The sequence below is a fragment of the Phyllostomus hastatus genome, unplaced genomic scaffold, assembly GCF_019186645.2.
Source record: "Phyllostomus hastatus isolate PE091 unplaced genomic scaffold, TTU_PhHast_1.1 phas_scaffold_39, whole genome shotgun sequence".
NCBI lineage: Eukaryota > Metazoa > Chordata > Mammalia > Chiroptera > Phyllostomidae > Phyllostomus > Phyllostomus hastatus.
In genome coordinates, this window is record NW_025334028.1 from 3,386,290 (window position 1) to 3,403,259 (window position 16,970).

The following is a 16,970-nucleotide window of genomic DNA, read 5'->3' on the forward strand; positions in this document are numbered from 1 at the left end:
CTTCTGGTCAGAATTGTTTTGTCCTTTCTTCCAGTATAAATAGGAAAGGAGAAGTCCTAGCTGTATAATCTAGAAGCTTTACAGGTTACCAATCTAAAGAAATAAAAACATTAAGACTCTTTGGATCAGGAAATGTTGAATAATACTCAGTGAAATAGATTAGAAGGTACCCACAGTCTGGAACTAAAGAAGGAGATAATGATTTTTATATGGGTTTCTTTCTTCAGAGCTCTGACTAGGATGATCTCTTTACTAAGCCAGTTGAAGAAAAGAACAGAGTTGAGAATGTCTAAACTAATGTTGAATGAAATGTTAACAGATAACATGTAATGAATACAATTGGAAAATGCTTGGCTAAAATAAACTTTTTCCACAAGACTCCCAGAGCCTATAAATACAGTAATATAGGGTGGAGCAAAAGTAGGTTTACAGCTATTCACATGGAAAATAATGCTCTGAGGGTGAAGAGGGGAATACAATACACAATTCTAACATGTCTGGCCACTACTTTTTTAGGACATACTAATTATCATCCTTAAAACAACAACAACAACAAAAAAACAGTTTATGTCACTTTTGTTTAAGAGCTTTACATAACAGAAATTAACTGAATTGAAATGAACCAGTTCATATATGTAATTTGAGGCAATTTACTAGACTACCTAGCAGTCAAGATGCAATGTTAACTTTGCAGAAATTTATGCTATAATTAGCTTTTTCTTATTTATTATAGTATATTAAAAGCCAATGCCAATTTTTAAATTAACATCAATTTCACAATCTTTTCCAGAAAACAGAATAAGAACAATTTGCTTAATAAAATTTTAGCAAATCCCATCCAACAATGTATGAAAAAAATAATACACCATAGTCAAGTAGGACTAATTCTAGGCGTGTAAGGCTGGTTAGTGGATTTGAAAATCAACGGTGTAACCTACCATATCAACAGGCTAAAGAAGAAAGGTCACATGATCCTATCAAATGAAAAAAATGCATTTTGACTTTCTTTCCAAAGACCATATTCTTCAAAGTTGTACTGATTAAAATTTTTCTTTCCAAATAAACTATAATCATGCTGTCATTTTATTACTATTTGATTACAATGTCAGCAAAGTCAATTCCTTTTTAAATATAGTACCTTTTGACTTTTCTGATCAGAATTTAATTCACTAGTTACCAGTAAAATGTGTGTTGTGGAATTTGGTTATCGATAAACAGTCTATATTTGTAAAACATGCTATTTTTTTCTGATAGTAATGCTAATATAAATTGATTAATGTAATTTTATCTTACTCAATCCCACTTAAACCTAAAAACATGCATTTGTGAGATAATATAGCTTGTGGCTATGGAATACAATCTGGCTCTAGTAAATCAATATACGAAGATCAGATTTAGAACTTTCACACTGATATGATTTTCCAGAGAACCAACTTTTAGGTTCTAGAATTGGTTAAATTTGTGTCTGTGACTTATATGTAATTAAACATGTGAGTGTGCAAGAAAACACACTTCTTTGGTTTACCTCAAAGTCACCTTTAGTAGAATGAAATTACTATTTTTTTTTCCTGAAGGAAATCAATAAAGTCAGGTACAAGTTAAAGATGAAAAAAAAAATCATGTTAAAAATATCAAATGCTCCCTTCCACCATGTGAGGATACAAGAAGTCTATGGTCTGGAAGACAGCCCTCCTCACCAGATCATGCAGGCACCCTGATCTTGGACTTGCAGCCTCCAGAACTATCTCTGAGGGAATAACTAGGGCCTGAAATGTTATGAATCAAAATTGGTGACACAAAAGGCTCTCCAGACTCAAGAAGGGAATCAATCAGGTATAGTCACTCTGGCTATGATGGTTTCAGGTATAAAACATAATGAAACAGACATGCGATAGCTCTTTTCCTCACTGACTACTTGAAGATAGGCTGCCATCATAAACAACACAGTAACTATCCAGACAAGGAAGTGTACAACTAACAAATTGCTTCAGCGAAAACAAATGGTCATCGATGTCCTTCACCCTGGGAACTAAGACAAAAATGTGGGAAAAACTAGCTAAAATGTACATGGCCATACCATGTCATCTTTGTATTCAGATTCATAACCCATTTTGGTGGTGGCAAAACAACTAGCTTTGGCATGATTTATGATTCTCTGGATTATGCGAAGAAAAGTGAATCCAAACACAGACGTTCAAGACATGGCCTGTATGAAAAGAAGACCTCAAGAAAACAAAAAAAGGCCCTAGCCACGTGGCTCAGTTGGTTAAAGCACTGTCCGGATAATGCCAAGGTTGTGGGTTCCATTTCCGGTCAGGGCATATACAAGAAGAAACCACTGAATGCATAAATAAGTGGTACAAAATTGATGTTTCTCTCTCCCACTAAAAGTCAACTTAAACAAAAAGGAAGAAAAATGAATTAACTGTGTACTCTCTGGGATGACACAAAATTCTTAAAACAAAACAAAACAAAACAAAAAAAAACCCCAGCAAAAAAACAAGAACGGAATGAAAGTCAAAGAGACTGCAAAAGCCAATGTTGGTTGGCAAAGCCAACCAGCCATAAAGCTACTGGTAAAAAGTAGGAATAAATATTTATCAGTGACTTTATCAATGGTGATTGTGTGGATTTTTCATGAGAGGATTAATAAACTAAAAAGTTAAAAAAAATCAAATGCCAATATCATTCTGGTAAGATCCAATATGGCCACCATGTTTACTTTGGGTTTTAACATTTAATAATAAATGTTTAAAATCCAGAACAGAAACTAGCTCATATGGAGAAAAAGTTAAATGAGTTAGAAAGTAGTTAATGAGTTAAAAAATAGTTTCCATATGTCCTTAGAAAGAACAATAAAAACAAAATAGATTTGTATTGTCTTGAAAAATGTCTAGAAAGGCTCCTGGAAAAACCTCTTGGTTATTAATGTCAAGACAACAATGAAAGCTGTTACAATTTTACCTTGGTAAATTTTCAACTATATTTTTAAGTTGTCAAATCCTAGGAGACTGAGACAATGAAATATACATGAACTCTTAAATCTATAAGCTCTCAGCTGTTCAGCATTATATATGATAGTTACCATAACATAATTTCTAATGAAGAATTTATCACTACAAAGTGAAACAAGTTACCAGTTAGAGCACTGAAATTAAAAAAATTAGTAGAAATACAGATCAAGGGTTGGCAAACATGGCCCATGGGCCGATACTGGGTTGCTATCTTTTTTGTCAATAAAGTTTTATGAGAACATAGCCATTCTCATTTATTTGTGTATTATCTATTGCTGACTGTGCCTTAAACATCAGAGCTAAGTACTTGTGACAAATGACTAAAATGATTCACAAAGCCTAAAATATTTACCATCTGAACCTTACAGAAAGTTTGCTGACTGCTAACATTAAGAAGTTCTTTAAGACTATTAACATTACCATTTCTGAACAGTAAGAAACCCATTTCTAATATCTGAGGCATATTCTTTATCCTATTTGTCTAAAGTAACGTAAGATTCCATGCTGAGGTGAAACTAAAAATCTAGAATAAAAATGCTATCTTTTTTTGTCAGGCAGAAATCTCAAGCACAATTTTAAAAGTTGAAAATGGGCTCTAATAATGCTCATTTCATCCATGCTGGTCAATGAAATCAGTACTGAAAACCTTGAACAGATAAAAATCTGTCAAGAGTTAGACAGAAAGATGGTAAGATATAGAAAGTATAATTAGAGAGTAGTTACTTACGCTGTATGTGAATGAGCTGCTTTGGCATCTTAAATTCCCCAGGATAAATAGACTCATAGTAAGCAATATTACTTTCTGCCTCAGGGACAGGTATAACCATATTATCCCTCTTCTCGCCATACACTTGCTGTGCTGAAATAGCCCGTTGAAGATGGTGTTCCTAAAAGGAAGGAAAAATAGGTAAGCTTATATATTAAAAATAAAGCAAACAAAATGTATAGTCTTATAAAGAGGTTTTTGTTCATTTGTTAATTTTAATTTCTTCAATTTAAGAAAAAGTACATTGAGTTGAATTGTACAAAAAATTCCAAAAGTTGACTAAAACTGTTAAAGTTTGCATTTTACAGATGAGATTCAAAAGAAAATGGTTAAAAAACATTTGAATTTGTATGAATAAAGCAGGCTATGGATGAAAAATATTTTGCCAATTTTTAATCTATTCAGTACTTTCATACAAATATGATCTTTTCAAAGAAAGGTAGAGGTATCAGTCCATTTTTTGTTGATGAAACTGACAGAGATTCAAACCTGGTCCTTAGTCTGGAGTAAACCTTTTTATATGAACTTCCAGGCCCCTTTCAAACAGTAGTACAGACAGTATAAGGGTTGAAAGCACACACCCTGGAGTTTGTGTCTCTTGGCAAGGTCCTTCATTCAATCGTCTAAAATTATTTCCTCTAGTAAGAGAAAAACAGAATCTACCTGAGAGGGTTGGTTAGAGATTTAAGTAAGATAAATGTACATAAGGTGTTTAGTATAATGTCTGGCATAACAGTTGCTCAAAATTAACTTAGTTAGCATATAGGGAAGATTTTTCCAGTTTGTGATATTACCAGCTGCCCTAAAAATATCAAGTTCTCCTCCAACCCTATAATCAGTGAATTTGGTTAAGTATTTTATTAAATTTAATGTTTTTCTTAAATACCATATTTTGCCATGTATAATGTGCACCATTTTACCCAAATTTCTTGAGGGAAAAATTAGGATGCACATTTACACACATGTAGTATGAATTCTGTATCTATATAAATGTTTTTAATTCTTTTATGCTTATGCATTAAAAATACAACTCTAGAAAGCAATAACAGTATCTGCATGCAAAATAATGCCCTAGAGTACTATAATCGGTTTTGTTTCTAAACATAAAAAACCGAATTGAAAAGTTAAAACAAAAGATTTTTTTCCTGAAAGTTTGGGCCAAAAATGTGGGCACTCATTATATACTGTAAAATATGGTATATAAAATACAAGTTTCGGGATGAAACTTGTATGAAAACAAGTATGAAAACAAAAAATTCCAGTCCTCATAAGCAGTCTGTATTAAATATATGTGTATATACATTTCAATACACATATAGGATTCTACTGTGCAACATACAGAGCTTTATCCCTAGAACTTTTATCCCTTGGTCACTTGATATAGTCTGTATATCTTTCCATAGTGACACTTCTACAATTTTTACAACAGCTGCCATTGTATACACTATATGGATGTACCATAATTTATTTAACTAGAACTGATAGGAAACTCTCCCCTGGAAACAACCTAAATGCCAACCTTTCTTCCCAAATACTCCAAAAACCACTTCTGTACTATTAAATACATTTTTTATGGACTTGTAAAATCATCTATAAAAAAATTACAAATGAAGTGCTGAAAGCATATATATGAGGTTACAACAATGTACAAATTGATTGATCCTTGTACAACAAGGTTATGAATGACATTCGTATCATTCCTTGTTGTCATTTAACATCCTTTTTGAATTTTAAAATCACCTATCTTGTTAATTTTTTTACAATGCTGATTAAGTTTTCCTTCCCTTAAATATTGCTGCTTTTTGTTCATTGTCAATGCTTTTTTTTCTTGATGTTTAAATACATGAGTAATTTCCTTTTTAATATTAAGAAAATGAGTCCTAAGTAATATATTTTACAAGTATGTTCCTGAAGTTTGACTTCTGATTTCATTTACAGTATTTTTCCATGCAGGAAAGTTTGATCAAATTTATTAATCTTCTTATAGATTTGTCAGGCCTAATAACAGATACAGATATAAGTTGTACAGTCACAAACCAGGGTGTATAAACAGATACTTCCCTTTTTATAACTCACTATGATCTTTGATTCAGGTTGCCTAAGGGCCCCAGGGAACTGGTAGAAACTGAAAGTGTAGGGCAGGGGTCCACAACCTGTGGGCTCTGGACAAGTACCGATCTGGACCTGTCGGGACTGACTGGGCTGCTCAGCAGGAGGTGAGCTTGAATGTAAGATGCGTGAATCATCCTGAAACCATTATCTCCACCCCTGGTCTGTGGAAAAATTGTCTTCCATAAAATCAATCCATGGTGCCAAAAAGGTTGGGGAACACTGGTGTAGAGGGCAGGAAGTATGACCAATGGCTGATTATATTCTCTTATACTTGGGTAGTTTGTTGTCCTGTCTACTGGTCTCTACTGCCCACTGACACAGGGTGCTTCTGTGAGACCCAGCTGGGAAGTTGAGTTATGAGGTCTGTCCAGAAAAAGTCCAGTCATTGTTAATATAATGAGAATGTTTTATACAACACTGATGTAACCTGGCAGCCAAGGAGAGTGGACCGGAATGCACATGCATGAACAATGACTTCACCGTATTAGTCAGTGGGGGCAGTAGAATCTGTTAAGTGAGAATGTATACCGTGTGGCCACTGCATTCAAAATGACTGAGTAGAACAACAAATTTGCATCCAATTTTGCATTAAGCTTGAACATTCCTCTGTGGAAACTATTCAGGTGACTGGAAGCTTCATCATGACAACGCACCCACTCATGCATCACATCTGTGGTTTTTTGATGAAACATCAAATCACCCAGGTAACTCAGCCAATCCTCCTATAGCCCAGATTTGGTGCCCTGTGACTCCTGGCTTTTCCCAAAACTAAAATCACCTTTGAAAGGGAAGAGATTTCAGGCCGTCCATGAGATTATGACGGGGCAGCTGATGGCAACTGGGAGAACTGTGTGAGGTTGTAAGGTGCCTACTTTGAAGGGAACTGATATATCACTGTCCTCTGTACAATGTTTCTTGTGTCTCGTATCTTCTTCAATAAGTGTCTCTATTTTCACATTATATGCCTGCAACTTTCTGGACAGATCTTGTACTCTTCTATTCTGATACCCTCAAAAGTCCAGAAAAATTTTTCTTTGATTCACGCCCCCCCCATATATATACATACAACTCAAGGCAAGGAGTGGGGAAGTAAGGCACACTATTCCTGCTTTGCATTCTGTTCCTAATTTAGAATGCTCAATCTATTATCACTTCTTTTGTGTAGGTGACATGAGAGGCATGATTTATCTTTTGATTTTTTTGTGAGTGTAAGGAGAGATAGTGAACATAAATGTCATGCATAAGTCATCTATTTTCCTTAATCATTAAAAATGTCCTTTTACCAGATAGTTCCAAGATGGGTACAGGGTAGGTGGAAGCTCTGTCCACTTCCTTCCAGCCCCAGCCAGACCAGTCTTGCAGCTAAACCAGAGCAATCAACTCCAAAATCAAGCCACTGTGAATTAGAGGGTGTGTGAGTGAGTGCATGTGCATACGAGTGCCCATAAACCTGTGAGAGCACTTTGGGGTGAGCAACCCAGACTCTCCTGGCAGAGTCACTGCTACCGCCACTACAGCCAATGCCCAGCCTGGTGTTTCTGGCTGCAAAGATTTGGAGCAGTAGCCATTTTGTGAAATTTGCAATATTCTCCTCGGGAAGAAGCTGCCAGAGTGGCTGCACCTCCATGTCTGGGCTTGCCTCTGTGATCTCTACATCCACTGAGAACCAATCTCCTGGGGACTGCGGTACTTGCCAAAGAAGGGGCTATAGCCTCCCTTGGCCCCAGGTGTTGCTGGAACAGTGAATGGGGCAGAGTCTGACTCAGGTAGCTATGAACTGGCAGAGAACCTGGGAATGCCAGGGGGTAGAAAGAGGCAGCCTGGACTGCGGCAGAAGTGCAGTGACAAAAGCACAGTGGAGGGAGTCCAAGGCTGAGACTTACTGGAGGTCCATGCCATCACCCCATGTTATAGTTTTACTGCTGGACTCTTCCCTCCCCTGTACCCTATCAGGACAATATGAGACTTAAAAGAAGACTATTCTGATTTGGGAGAGAGGGAGAGGCATTGGTGTGAGAGAAGAGTTGATAGGTGGCCTTCTGTACGTGCCCCAGCTAGGGATCCAATCCATACCTAGAAGCCTGCTCAAGGCAGAGGCAGGTGTGGTTGGGGTTGAGCCCCTTAGGCAGCCAGACAGTGGAAAAGTTTCCACCAACAAACTGACCAATAAAAATCAGGTTCCAAATACTACAGGAGAGTCCACATATCCCACACAAAGGACATTTCTAAAGCACCTAGATCCTTTAGAAAGATCAAGGAGTCTGCAATGTGGGGGCTCTTTGTTCTGGGGAGAGACAAAAACTGCTAGAGATAAACCCATCATCTTATTTTTTTGTTCCTTAAAAGGGCAAAGCACATGCTGTGTGCTTACGGCTACCCACCTTGGGTCCTGGCAAAAAGAGGGTGCTGCAGATTGGAGCTGTGCAAGAAGAGTCGGGAGTGGGAAGCACAGGGGAGAGTGTCTTGGGGGAGTGGATGTGAAATTCTGGAGGCCCAATATACCTGAGCCAGACAGCAGCCAACATTCTTGAGAAGAGCTAGCCACCCCAGAGGAAAAATCAATTACCTTACTCTGTGGGATACTGCTCCTTCCACTTTCTGGAAATACTCTTGCCACAACCTCTGAAATCCTGTTTGCTACACTCAGCAACTTTTTTTGTTCTTTTTTCAGTTTTACTCTGTCCTGGTATTCTGTTCTGTTTGTTTGTTTTTCCTTTTCTTCCACCTTGTATCTTAAGGAGACAGAAAACTAAACAGACTCAGGGGTCATCAGAGACTGGTGATAGGGCACAGCTAATCCATATGCTATCCTGGGAAACAGACTGGTGATTCCTCTTCATGGGAGGGCCACAGAAAACACCCAGTGTCTGACAGACCCAGACTAGTGGCTTAGGGGAGGGGGAAAAAAACCACCATCTTCCTTTAAGTCTGAAAGGCACCTGCCATGGGAGATCCAGGAATCTCAGCCCCCTGTTTCTGCCAGAAGCCCTCAGAAATAGTTGGGTCTACAACTAGTATAAGATTGACAGCAGGCCAGTAGACAGAGACAGGCAGAGGTGGATCCTGTGGTGACTGGGTACATTTGCAGACACACCCTTGGACCCAGTGATGATAAAAGCCAGCTTTGCATAGCAGCTTGGCCCATTCTGGGAGCAGCTAAGACTGGAGAAATCAGTCACAAACTATGGATGTCCTGTAGCTTCAAAATGGCAGCCAAGGGCCAGACATGGACAGCACCTGCCATTGGCTTATACCAGACTCAGATACCAGAGCACTATCCAAAGGGAGAAACCAAAAGGCAAGATCTACACTTTGCTGAGACAAGCACCCTTGGATCTTTTCTCATTATCTTAGCTATTTCTCTTTTTTCATAGCATTTTTAATCTATTTTTTATTTTTGGTGCTTTAATTTTTTATATCTCCTACTCTTATATGTGATTCCTCTTCTGTTTCCTTTTCTCTTTTTATTATTTTTGTTACTTTTTCTATGTTCCTTCCCCCATATTCCTATTTCAATTCTTCACGAGTAGCAGTTCTCTTCCCTTTTCTCCTCTCATCATCACTTTTCATTGGTCCTCTCATATTTTTTTTTCCTTTTCTCTTTCCCTACTATTCTATTTCTCTTTCTGCTTTTAATATCCCTTGCTTTCTTCTTGCTGATATTGCTGTGGTGGTCAGTGTGGGTTGATTGTGTTGGTGCTGTTTTTCTGTTGTTTTGCTTTGTTCTCCTAGTACCTATACAACAGCATACAACATGTGGTGGAGGCTGAACTTCTTAGCTAGCCAGACGGAGAGGTGTTCCCACCAACAAATGGACCAATAGCAATCAGGATCAAAATACAACAGGCGAGCCTATATAACCAATACACAGGACATTCCTAGAGCATCCAGATCAGGAGATCAAGGAGGGTGCATCACTGAGGCAAACAGGACTACTAACACACAAGGCTACTCCACAGAGAGTCAAAACACAATCTGATACATAGAAATAAACACAAAGGAACAACTAAAATGGAAAGACAAAGAAACCTCCAAATAAAAGAAAAGGAGGAATCTCCAGAAAAAGAGCTAAGTGAAACTGATGCAAGCAATTTATCAGACATAGAATTCAAAGCAATGGTTATAAGGATGCCCAAGGAACTTAATGAGAACTACAAGGAACTTAGTGGGACCTACCATCAGCATGAAAAAAGACACAGAAACCTTGAAAAAGAACCAGATGGAAATGACAAATACAGTATCTAAAATGAAGAACACACTAGAAGGAATTAAAATCAAGTTAGAATAAGCAGAGAACTGAATCAATGAGCTGAAAGACAAGGTAGAAAAAAATACCTAGTCAGAGCAACAAACAAAAAAAAGACTCAAAAAGAATGAAGACAGTTTAAGGGAGCTTTGGGACAACATGAAATATGACAATGTTCTCATCATAGGAATTGCAGAATGACCAGAAAGTAAGCAATGGATAGAACCTATTTCAAAAACAACTTGTTGAAGGAAAAAGTCATGCATGTCCAGGAAGTACAGAGGATCCCAATCAAGATGAACCCAAAGAGGCCCATTCAGATACACATTACAATCACAATGTCAAAAAGACAGAGAAAATCTTAAAGGCAGCAAGGGATTAACAGCTAATAACATATGAAGGAGCTTTGCAATAAGGCTATCAGCTGACTTCTCCACAGAAACACAAGCCACAAGGGAATGGCAGGAAATATTCCAAGTAATGAAAAGCTGGGACCTGCAACCAAGACTATTATATCCAGCAAGGCTATCATTTAGAATTGAAGGTTAAAAAAAGAGCTTCCCAGAGAAGAGAAGGCTAAAGGAGTACATCTGCACCAAGTCAGCAGAGAAAGAGACGCTAAAGACACTGTTTTAAGAAGATGGGGGGAAGCACAGATAAAAGGAGTAAAATGGCAATGAATAAGTATCTATCAATAATACCCTTAAATGTAAATGGATTAAATGCTGCAATCAAAACACATAGGAAAATACGACCCACATATATCCTGTCTACAAGAGACCCATCTCAAACAAAAGATACATGTAAGCTGAAAGTGAAAGAATGGAAAAAAATATTCCATGCAAATGGACAGAAAAAAAAGCTAGGGTAGCAATACTTATCTCAGACAAAAGACTTCAAAACGAAGGCCATAATAAGAGACAAAGAAATTCAATACATAATACTTAAGGGAGTAGTCCAACAAGAGATGTAACTCTTGTAAACATATATGCACCCATTATAGGTGCACTTCAATATATAAAAAAATACTGGAGGGCTTTAAGAGATAGACAGCAATGTTTCTCTGTCAAGAGATAGACAGTCAACATAGGGGATTTTAACACCCCACTGTCAACAATGGGTAGCTCTTCCAAACAAACAATCAACAAGGACATTGTGGCTCTGAACAACACTCTAGATCAAATGGACTCTGCTGATACTTGTAGAAACTTTCCCCTGAAAGAAGCAAAATACATTCTTCTCTAATGCATATGGATCATTCTCAAAGATAAAGTACATGGTAGGGCACAAAACAAGCCTTAACAAATTCAAGAAAACTAAAATCATAGCAAGCATCTTCTGGGATCAAAATGACTTGAAACGAACCTCAAGAAAAAAGTAAAAAACATTACAATACATGGATGCCGAATAGCATGTTATTAAATAATGAATGGGTTAACAATGAGATCAAGGAATAAATCAAAAAGTATCTGGGAACAAATGAAAATAAACACACAACAGCCCCAAACCTATGGGACACACTGAAAGCAGTCCTGAGGGAAGGTTATAGCAATTCAGGTCTACCTAAAAAAGATAGAAAAATCTCAAATAAACAACCTAACTCTATATCTGAAAGAAGTAGAGGAACAACAACAAATAAAATCAGAGTGAGCCCTTGATGGTATGGCTCAATGCACTGAGCACAGCCTACAAACCAAAGGGTTGCTGGTTTGATTCTCAGTCAGGGCACATGCCTGGGTTGCAGGCCAGGTCCCCAGTAAGGGGCATGTAAAAGGCAACCACACATTGATGTTTCTCTCACTCTAAAAATAAATAAGTAAAACCTTAAAAAAAAAAACAAACAAACCCAAAAACCAGAGTGAGTAGAAGGAAGGAAATAAGAGCAGAATTAAATGACATATAGACCAGGAAAACAATTGAAAGGATCGATGAATCCAGGAGTTGTTTTTTTTTTTAAAAGATAAACAAGACTGACAATCCATTAACCACACTCATCAAGAAAAAAAAAGAGAGGACCCTAATAAATAAAATCAGAAATGAAAGAAGAGAAATTACAACTGATACCACAGAAATACAAAGGACTGCAAGAAATATTATGAACAACTATATGTGAAGAAATTGGACAACCTGGGTGAAATGGATAAATTCCTAGAAACATGCAATCTGCCAAAACTGAATCAGGAAGAAGTGGAAACCTGAACAGACCAATAATAACTAGCAAAACTGAAGCACTAAACAAAAAAAAAAAAAACTACTGACACACAAAAGCCCTGATCCAGATGGCTTCATAGGCAAATTTTACCAAACACTCAAAGAAGAACAAACATCTCTCCTCCTCAAACTATTCCAAATAATTCAAGAAGTGGGAAGACCCCCAAGTCATTTTACGAGGCCAGTTTTATCCTAATTCCAAAACCAGGTAAAGACACAAGAAAGAAAATTGCAGGCCTCTACCTCTGATGAACACAGATGCTAAAATTCTCAATAAAATACCAGCAAACCAGATCTAACAATATATTAAAAAGATCATGCACCATAAGTGGGATTTATTCCAGGGATGCAAGGATGGTACAATATTCACAACTCAATAAATGTGATATATCACATCAACAAAATGAAAGACAAAAACCACATGATCATATCAGTAGATGCAGAAAAAGCATTTGATAAAATCCAGCACCCATTTATGATAAAAACAGCAAAGTGGGAGGAGAGGGAGCATACCTCAACATAATAAAGGCCATTTATAAGAAACCTACTGCCAACATCTTAATCAATGGGCAAAAACTAGAAGCTTTTCCCTTACAATCAGGAATAAGACAAGGATATCTACTTTTACCACTCTTACTCAACCTAGTACTGGAGGTCCTACCACCAGCAACAGGACAAGAAAAGGAAATGAAAAGCATCCAAATTGGAAAGGAAGAAGTAAAATTGGAATCATTACCAGATGACATGATAGTATACACTGAACTCTCTATAGGCTCTACCAAAAACACTATGAACCTAATAAGTGCATTCAACAAAGTAGCAGAATACAAAGTCAATATACAGAAATTGATGGCATTTGTACACCAGTAATGAACTATGAGAAAAAGAAACTAAGAAAAAGCATCCCATTTACAATGGCAGCAAAAAAAAAAAAAAAGTACTTAGCAATAAATTTAACCAAGGAGGTAAAAGACTTACATTTGGAAAACTATAGAACACTGAAAAAAGAAACAGAACCCCCCCCCCCCAACAAATAAATGAAAGCATATATCATATACATGGACTGGAAAAAATTAATATCATTAAAATGTCCATACTACCCAAGGCAATCTACAGATTCAATGCACTTCCTATTAAAATACCAAGGGCATAGTTCACAAATCTAGAACAAACATTGCAAAAATGTATATGGAACCAAAAAGACCCCAAACAGCTATAACAATCTTGAGAAAGGAACAAAGTTGGAAAGATCACAATACCCAATATCAAAATATACTACAAGGCAACTGTAATCAACAGTCAGGTACTGGCATAAGAAGAGACACATAGATCAACTGAACAGAATAGAGAGCACAGAAATAAATCCATGCCTCTGTGGACAATTAATATTTGACAACGTGGCCACAAGCATACAATGGAATAAAAATAGCCTCTTCAGTAAATGGTGTTGGGAGAACTGGGCTGGTATATGCAAAAAAGTGAAGCTAGACCAACATCATACATCAGAATAAACTCAAAATGGATAAAAGACTTAAATATAAGTTGTAAAAGTACTGTAAAAGTCCTAACAGAAAACACAGGCAATAAAATTTCAGATATCCCACATAGCAATATTTTCCCAATATATCTCCCAGGGCAAGGGAAATAAAAGAAAGAAATAAGCAAATGCGACTACATGAAATTAAAAAGCTTGTGCAGAGCTATAGAAACCAGCACCAAAATAAAAAGGCAACAGACTGTATGGCATAACATATTTGTCAATGATACATCACAGACAAGGGTTTGATCTCCAAAATATATAAAGGACTCATATGACTGGAACCCAGGATGACAAAAAAATCCAATTTAAAAATGGACAAAGGACCTGAATAGACACTTCCCCAAGAGGGACATAGAGATGGCCCATAGCATATGAAAAGATGCTTAGTATCACCAGCCATCAGAGTGATGTGAATTGAAACCACAGTGAGGTACCTTTCACACTTATCAGAATGGCTATCATTGATAACTCAACAAGCAGCAAGTGCTGGCGAGGATGTGGTGAAAAGTGAACCCTAGGGCTCTGTTGGGAAGGCAGACTGGTGCAGCAACTGTGAAAAACAGTATGGAATTTCACACACACACACACACACACACACACACACACACACACACGAAAAGGGAGTTCTGGCCAAGATGGAGGTGTAGGTAGAAATCCTTCACTTCCTCACACAAGCAAGAGGAGAAACACAACCAGTCTAAAATTAATAAAACCCCCAGAAGTGCCAAAAAATCATACTGCATAGAACTCCAACAACCACAAAATTAAAGAAACAGTCAAAGAGAACAACAAGACCAGTAAGGTGGTGAACAGAGAGAAACCTTGGTGAGACCTCAGACCGCGGGGGCCAACCTGGCTGCGGGGCAGTGGCAGGCTGTGCTGGAGGGGCTGGCTTAAGGGGAAACAGACTCAGAGGTGGTTATGAACCATGGCGGTTGCTGTGGTGGGAGAAACTCCCAGTCTCACACAGTTCATTGAAAAGTGAGTTAAAAGACAGCAGGTGAGCTGCATTGTTCCCTCTCTGGCCCCTCCCCAACAGACAGCACAACATGGCAGCAAGGAGGTTTGCCATGTCTGGGTGAATTCCCTAGGTGCTGCCCCCTTATATCTTAACAGGGGCCATGAGGAAAGAAATAGTGCCAAAATGGAAAAAACAGTGCAAAACCTCAGAAAGACAGCTAAGCAAGGAGGAGATAGCCAACCTATCTGATGGAGATTTAAAGCCCTGGTAATCAAAATACTCACAGATCTGATTAAACTTGGTTGAAAATGAAAGAACAAATGAAAGATACCCAAAATGAAATAAAGCAAAATATTCAAGGAACCAACAGTGACAGAAAGGAAACTAGGACTCAAGGCAACAATTTGGAAAAAAAGGAAGAAATAAACACCCAATCAGATCAGAATGAAGAAATAAGAATCCAAAAAAAATGAAGAGAGGTTGAGGAATCTCTGGGACATCCTGGAATGTTCCAATATACAAATTATAGGGGTGCCAGAAAGAGAAGAACAACAGCAAGAAACTGAAAACTTATTTGAACAAACAATGAAAGAAAATTTCAATCTGGTGAAGGAAAGTAAGACTTCCAGGAAGTCCAGGAAGCCCAGAGAGTCCCAAAGAAGTTGGACCCAAAGAGGAACACACCAAGGCATATCATATTTACATTACCAAAGATTAGAGATAAAGAAAGAATCTTGAAAGCAGCAAGAGGAAGGGAGAGAGTTACCTACAAAAGAGTGCCCATAAGGCTATCAGGTGATTTCTCAAAAGAATCATTACAGGCAACAAGGGGCTGGAAAGAAGTATTTGAAGTCATGAAAAGCAAGGACCTAGATCTAAGAATACTCTATCCAGCAAAGCTATTATTTAGAATGGAGAGGAAGATAAAGTGCTTCCCAGATAAGATCAAGTTAAAGGAGTTCATCCTCACCAAGCTATTATTATATGGAATGTTAAAGGGACTTATCTAAGAAAAGGAAGACCAAAAATATGAACAGGAAAATGACAACAAATTCAAAACTATCAACAAATGAACCTCAAAAAATAAAGAAAAACGAGAACAAAAACTAAGCAAACAACCAGAACAGGAACAGAATCAGAGAAATGGACATCAGATAGAGGGTTTTCAGTAGGCAGGGGGAGGGGAGGAAGGGGGGAAGGTACAGGGAAGAAGAAACATAATTAGTAGGTTTTAAATAGAGGGAGAGAGATAAAAAATGACATACGAAACAGAACTCAAAGAACTTACATGTACAACCCATGGACATGAACTAAGGTAAGGGATGCTGGAGGGTTGGGGGGTACAGGGTGGATGGGGGATAAAGGGGAAAAATTGGCAAAACTGTAATAGCATAATCAATAAAATATAATTTAAAAATGTAAAATAAATTAAAAATTAAACTGCATTTTCACCCAGGGATTCCATTGCTGGGAATATACCATAAGAATCTTGAAACACCAATTCTAAAAAATGTATGCACTTATGTTCATAGCAGCACTATATCCAATAGCCAAGTGTTGGAGACAGCTTAAGTGCCCATCAGTAGATGGATGGATTAAAAAACTGTGGTACATTTACACAACAGAATACTATTCTATTGGCAGCAGAAAGAAAGAATTTCTACCCTTTGCAACAGAATGGATGAACTGGAGAGTATTATGCTAAGTGAAATAAGCCAGGTGGTGAAAGACAAATGCTGCATGATCTCACTTATAAGGGGTATCTGATGAACAAAATAAACTAACGAGCAAAACCGAACCAGAGACATGGAAATGGAAATGATTGCCAGCAGCCACTGGAAAGCGGGGAGGGGGAGAATGGTGGAAAGAAGGGGAAGGAATCAGTTCAATAACTTGTATGAATGGGTGTAGGGATGGGCTGTGGGAACTGAGTATGCGGTAGAGGGCAAAGGGGGGAAAATTGGGACAAGTGTAATAGAATAAACAAGGATAAAACATAAAAATTTAAAAAAGTGCCTTTATCATAGAATAAATTCCCCTTGCACTTAGAAGTATTTCCAAGTTCTTTTTACCTACTCTATTTAACTGTCTTCCACACCAGTATTTAATGTATTTTGAAC

The 16,970-nt window shown here is 37.5% G+C and overlaps 1 protein-coding gene across 3 annotated transcripts in view; it reads right to left on the reverse strand.

The window, feature by feature from the left end:
• EPC1 (enhancer of polycomb homolog 1) overlaps positions 1–16,970 on the reverse strand; it is a 114,194-nt gene that overhangs the window by 36,983 nt on the left and 60,241 nt on the right. For all 3 annotated transcript variants that reach the window (XM_045820137.1, XM_045820135.1, XM_045820136.1), the window contains exon 2: positions 3,742–3,901. In XM_045820137.1, the coding sequence (XP_045676093.1) occupies positions 3,742–3,901 (160 nt within the window). The remainder of the gene's footprint in view (positions 1–3,741; positions 3,902–16,970) is intronic.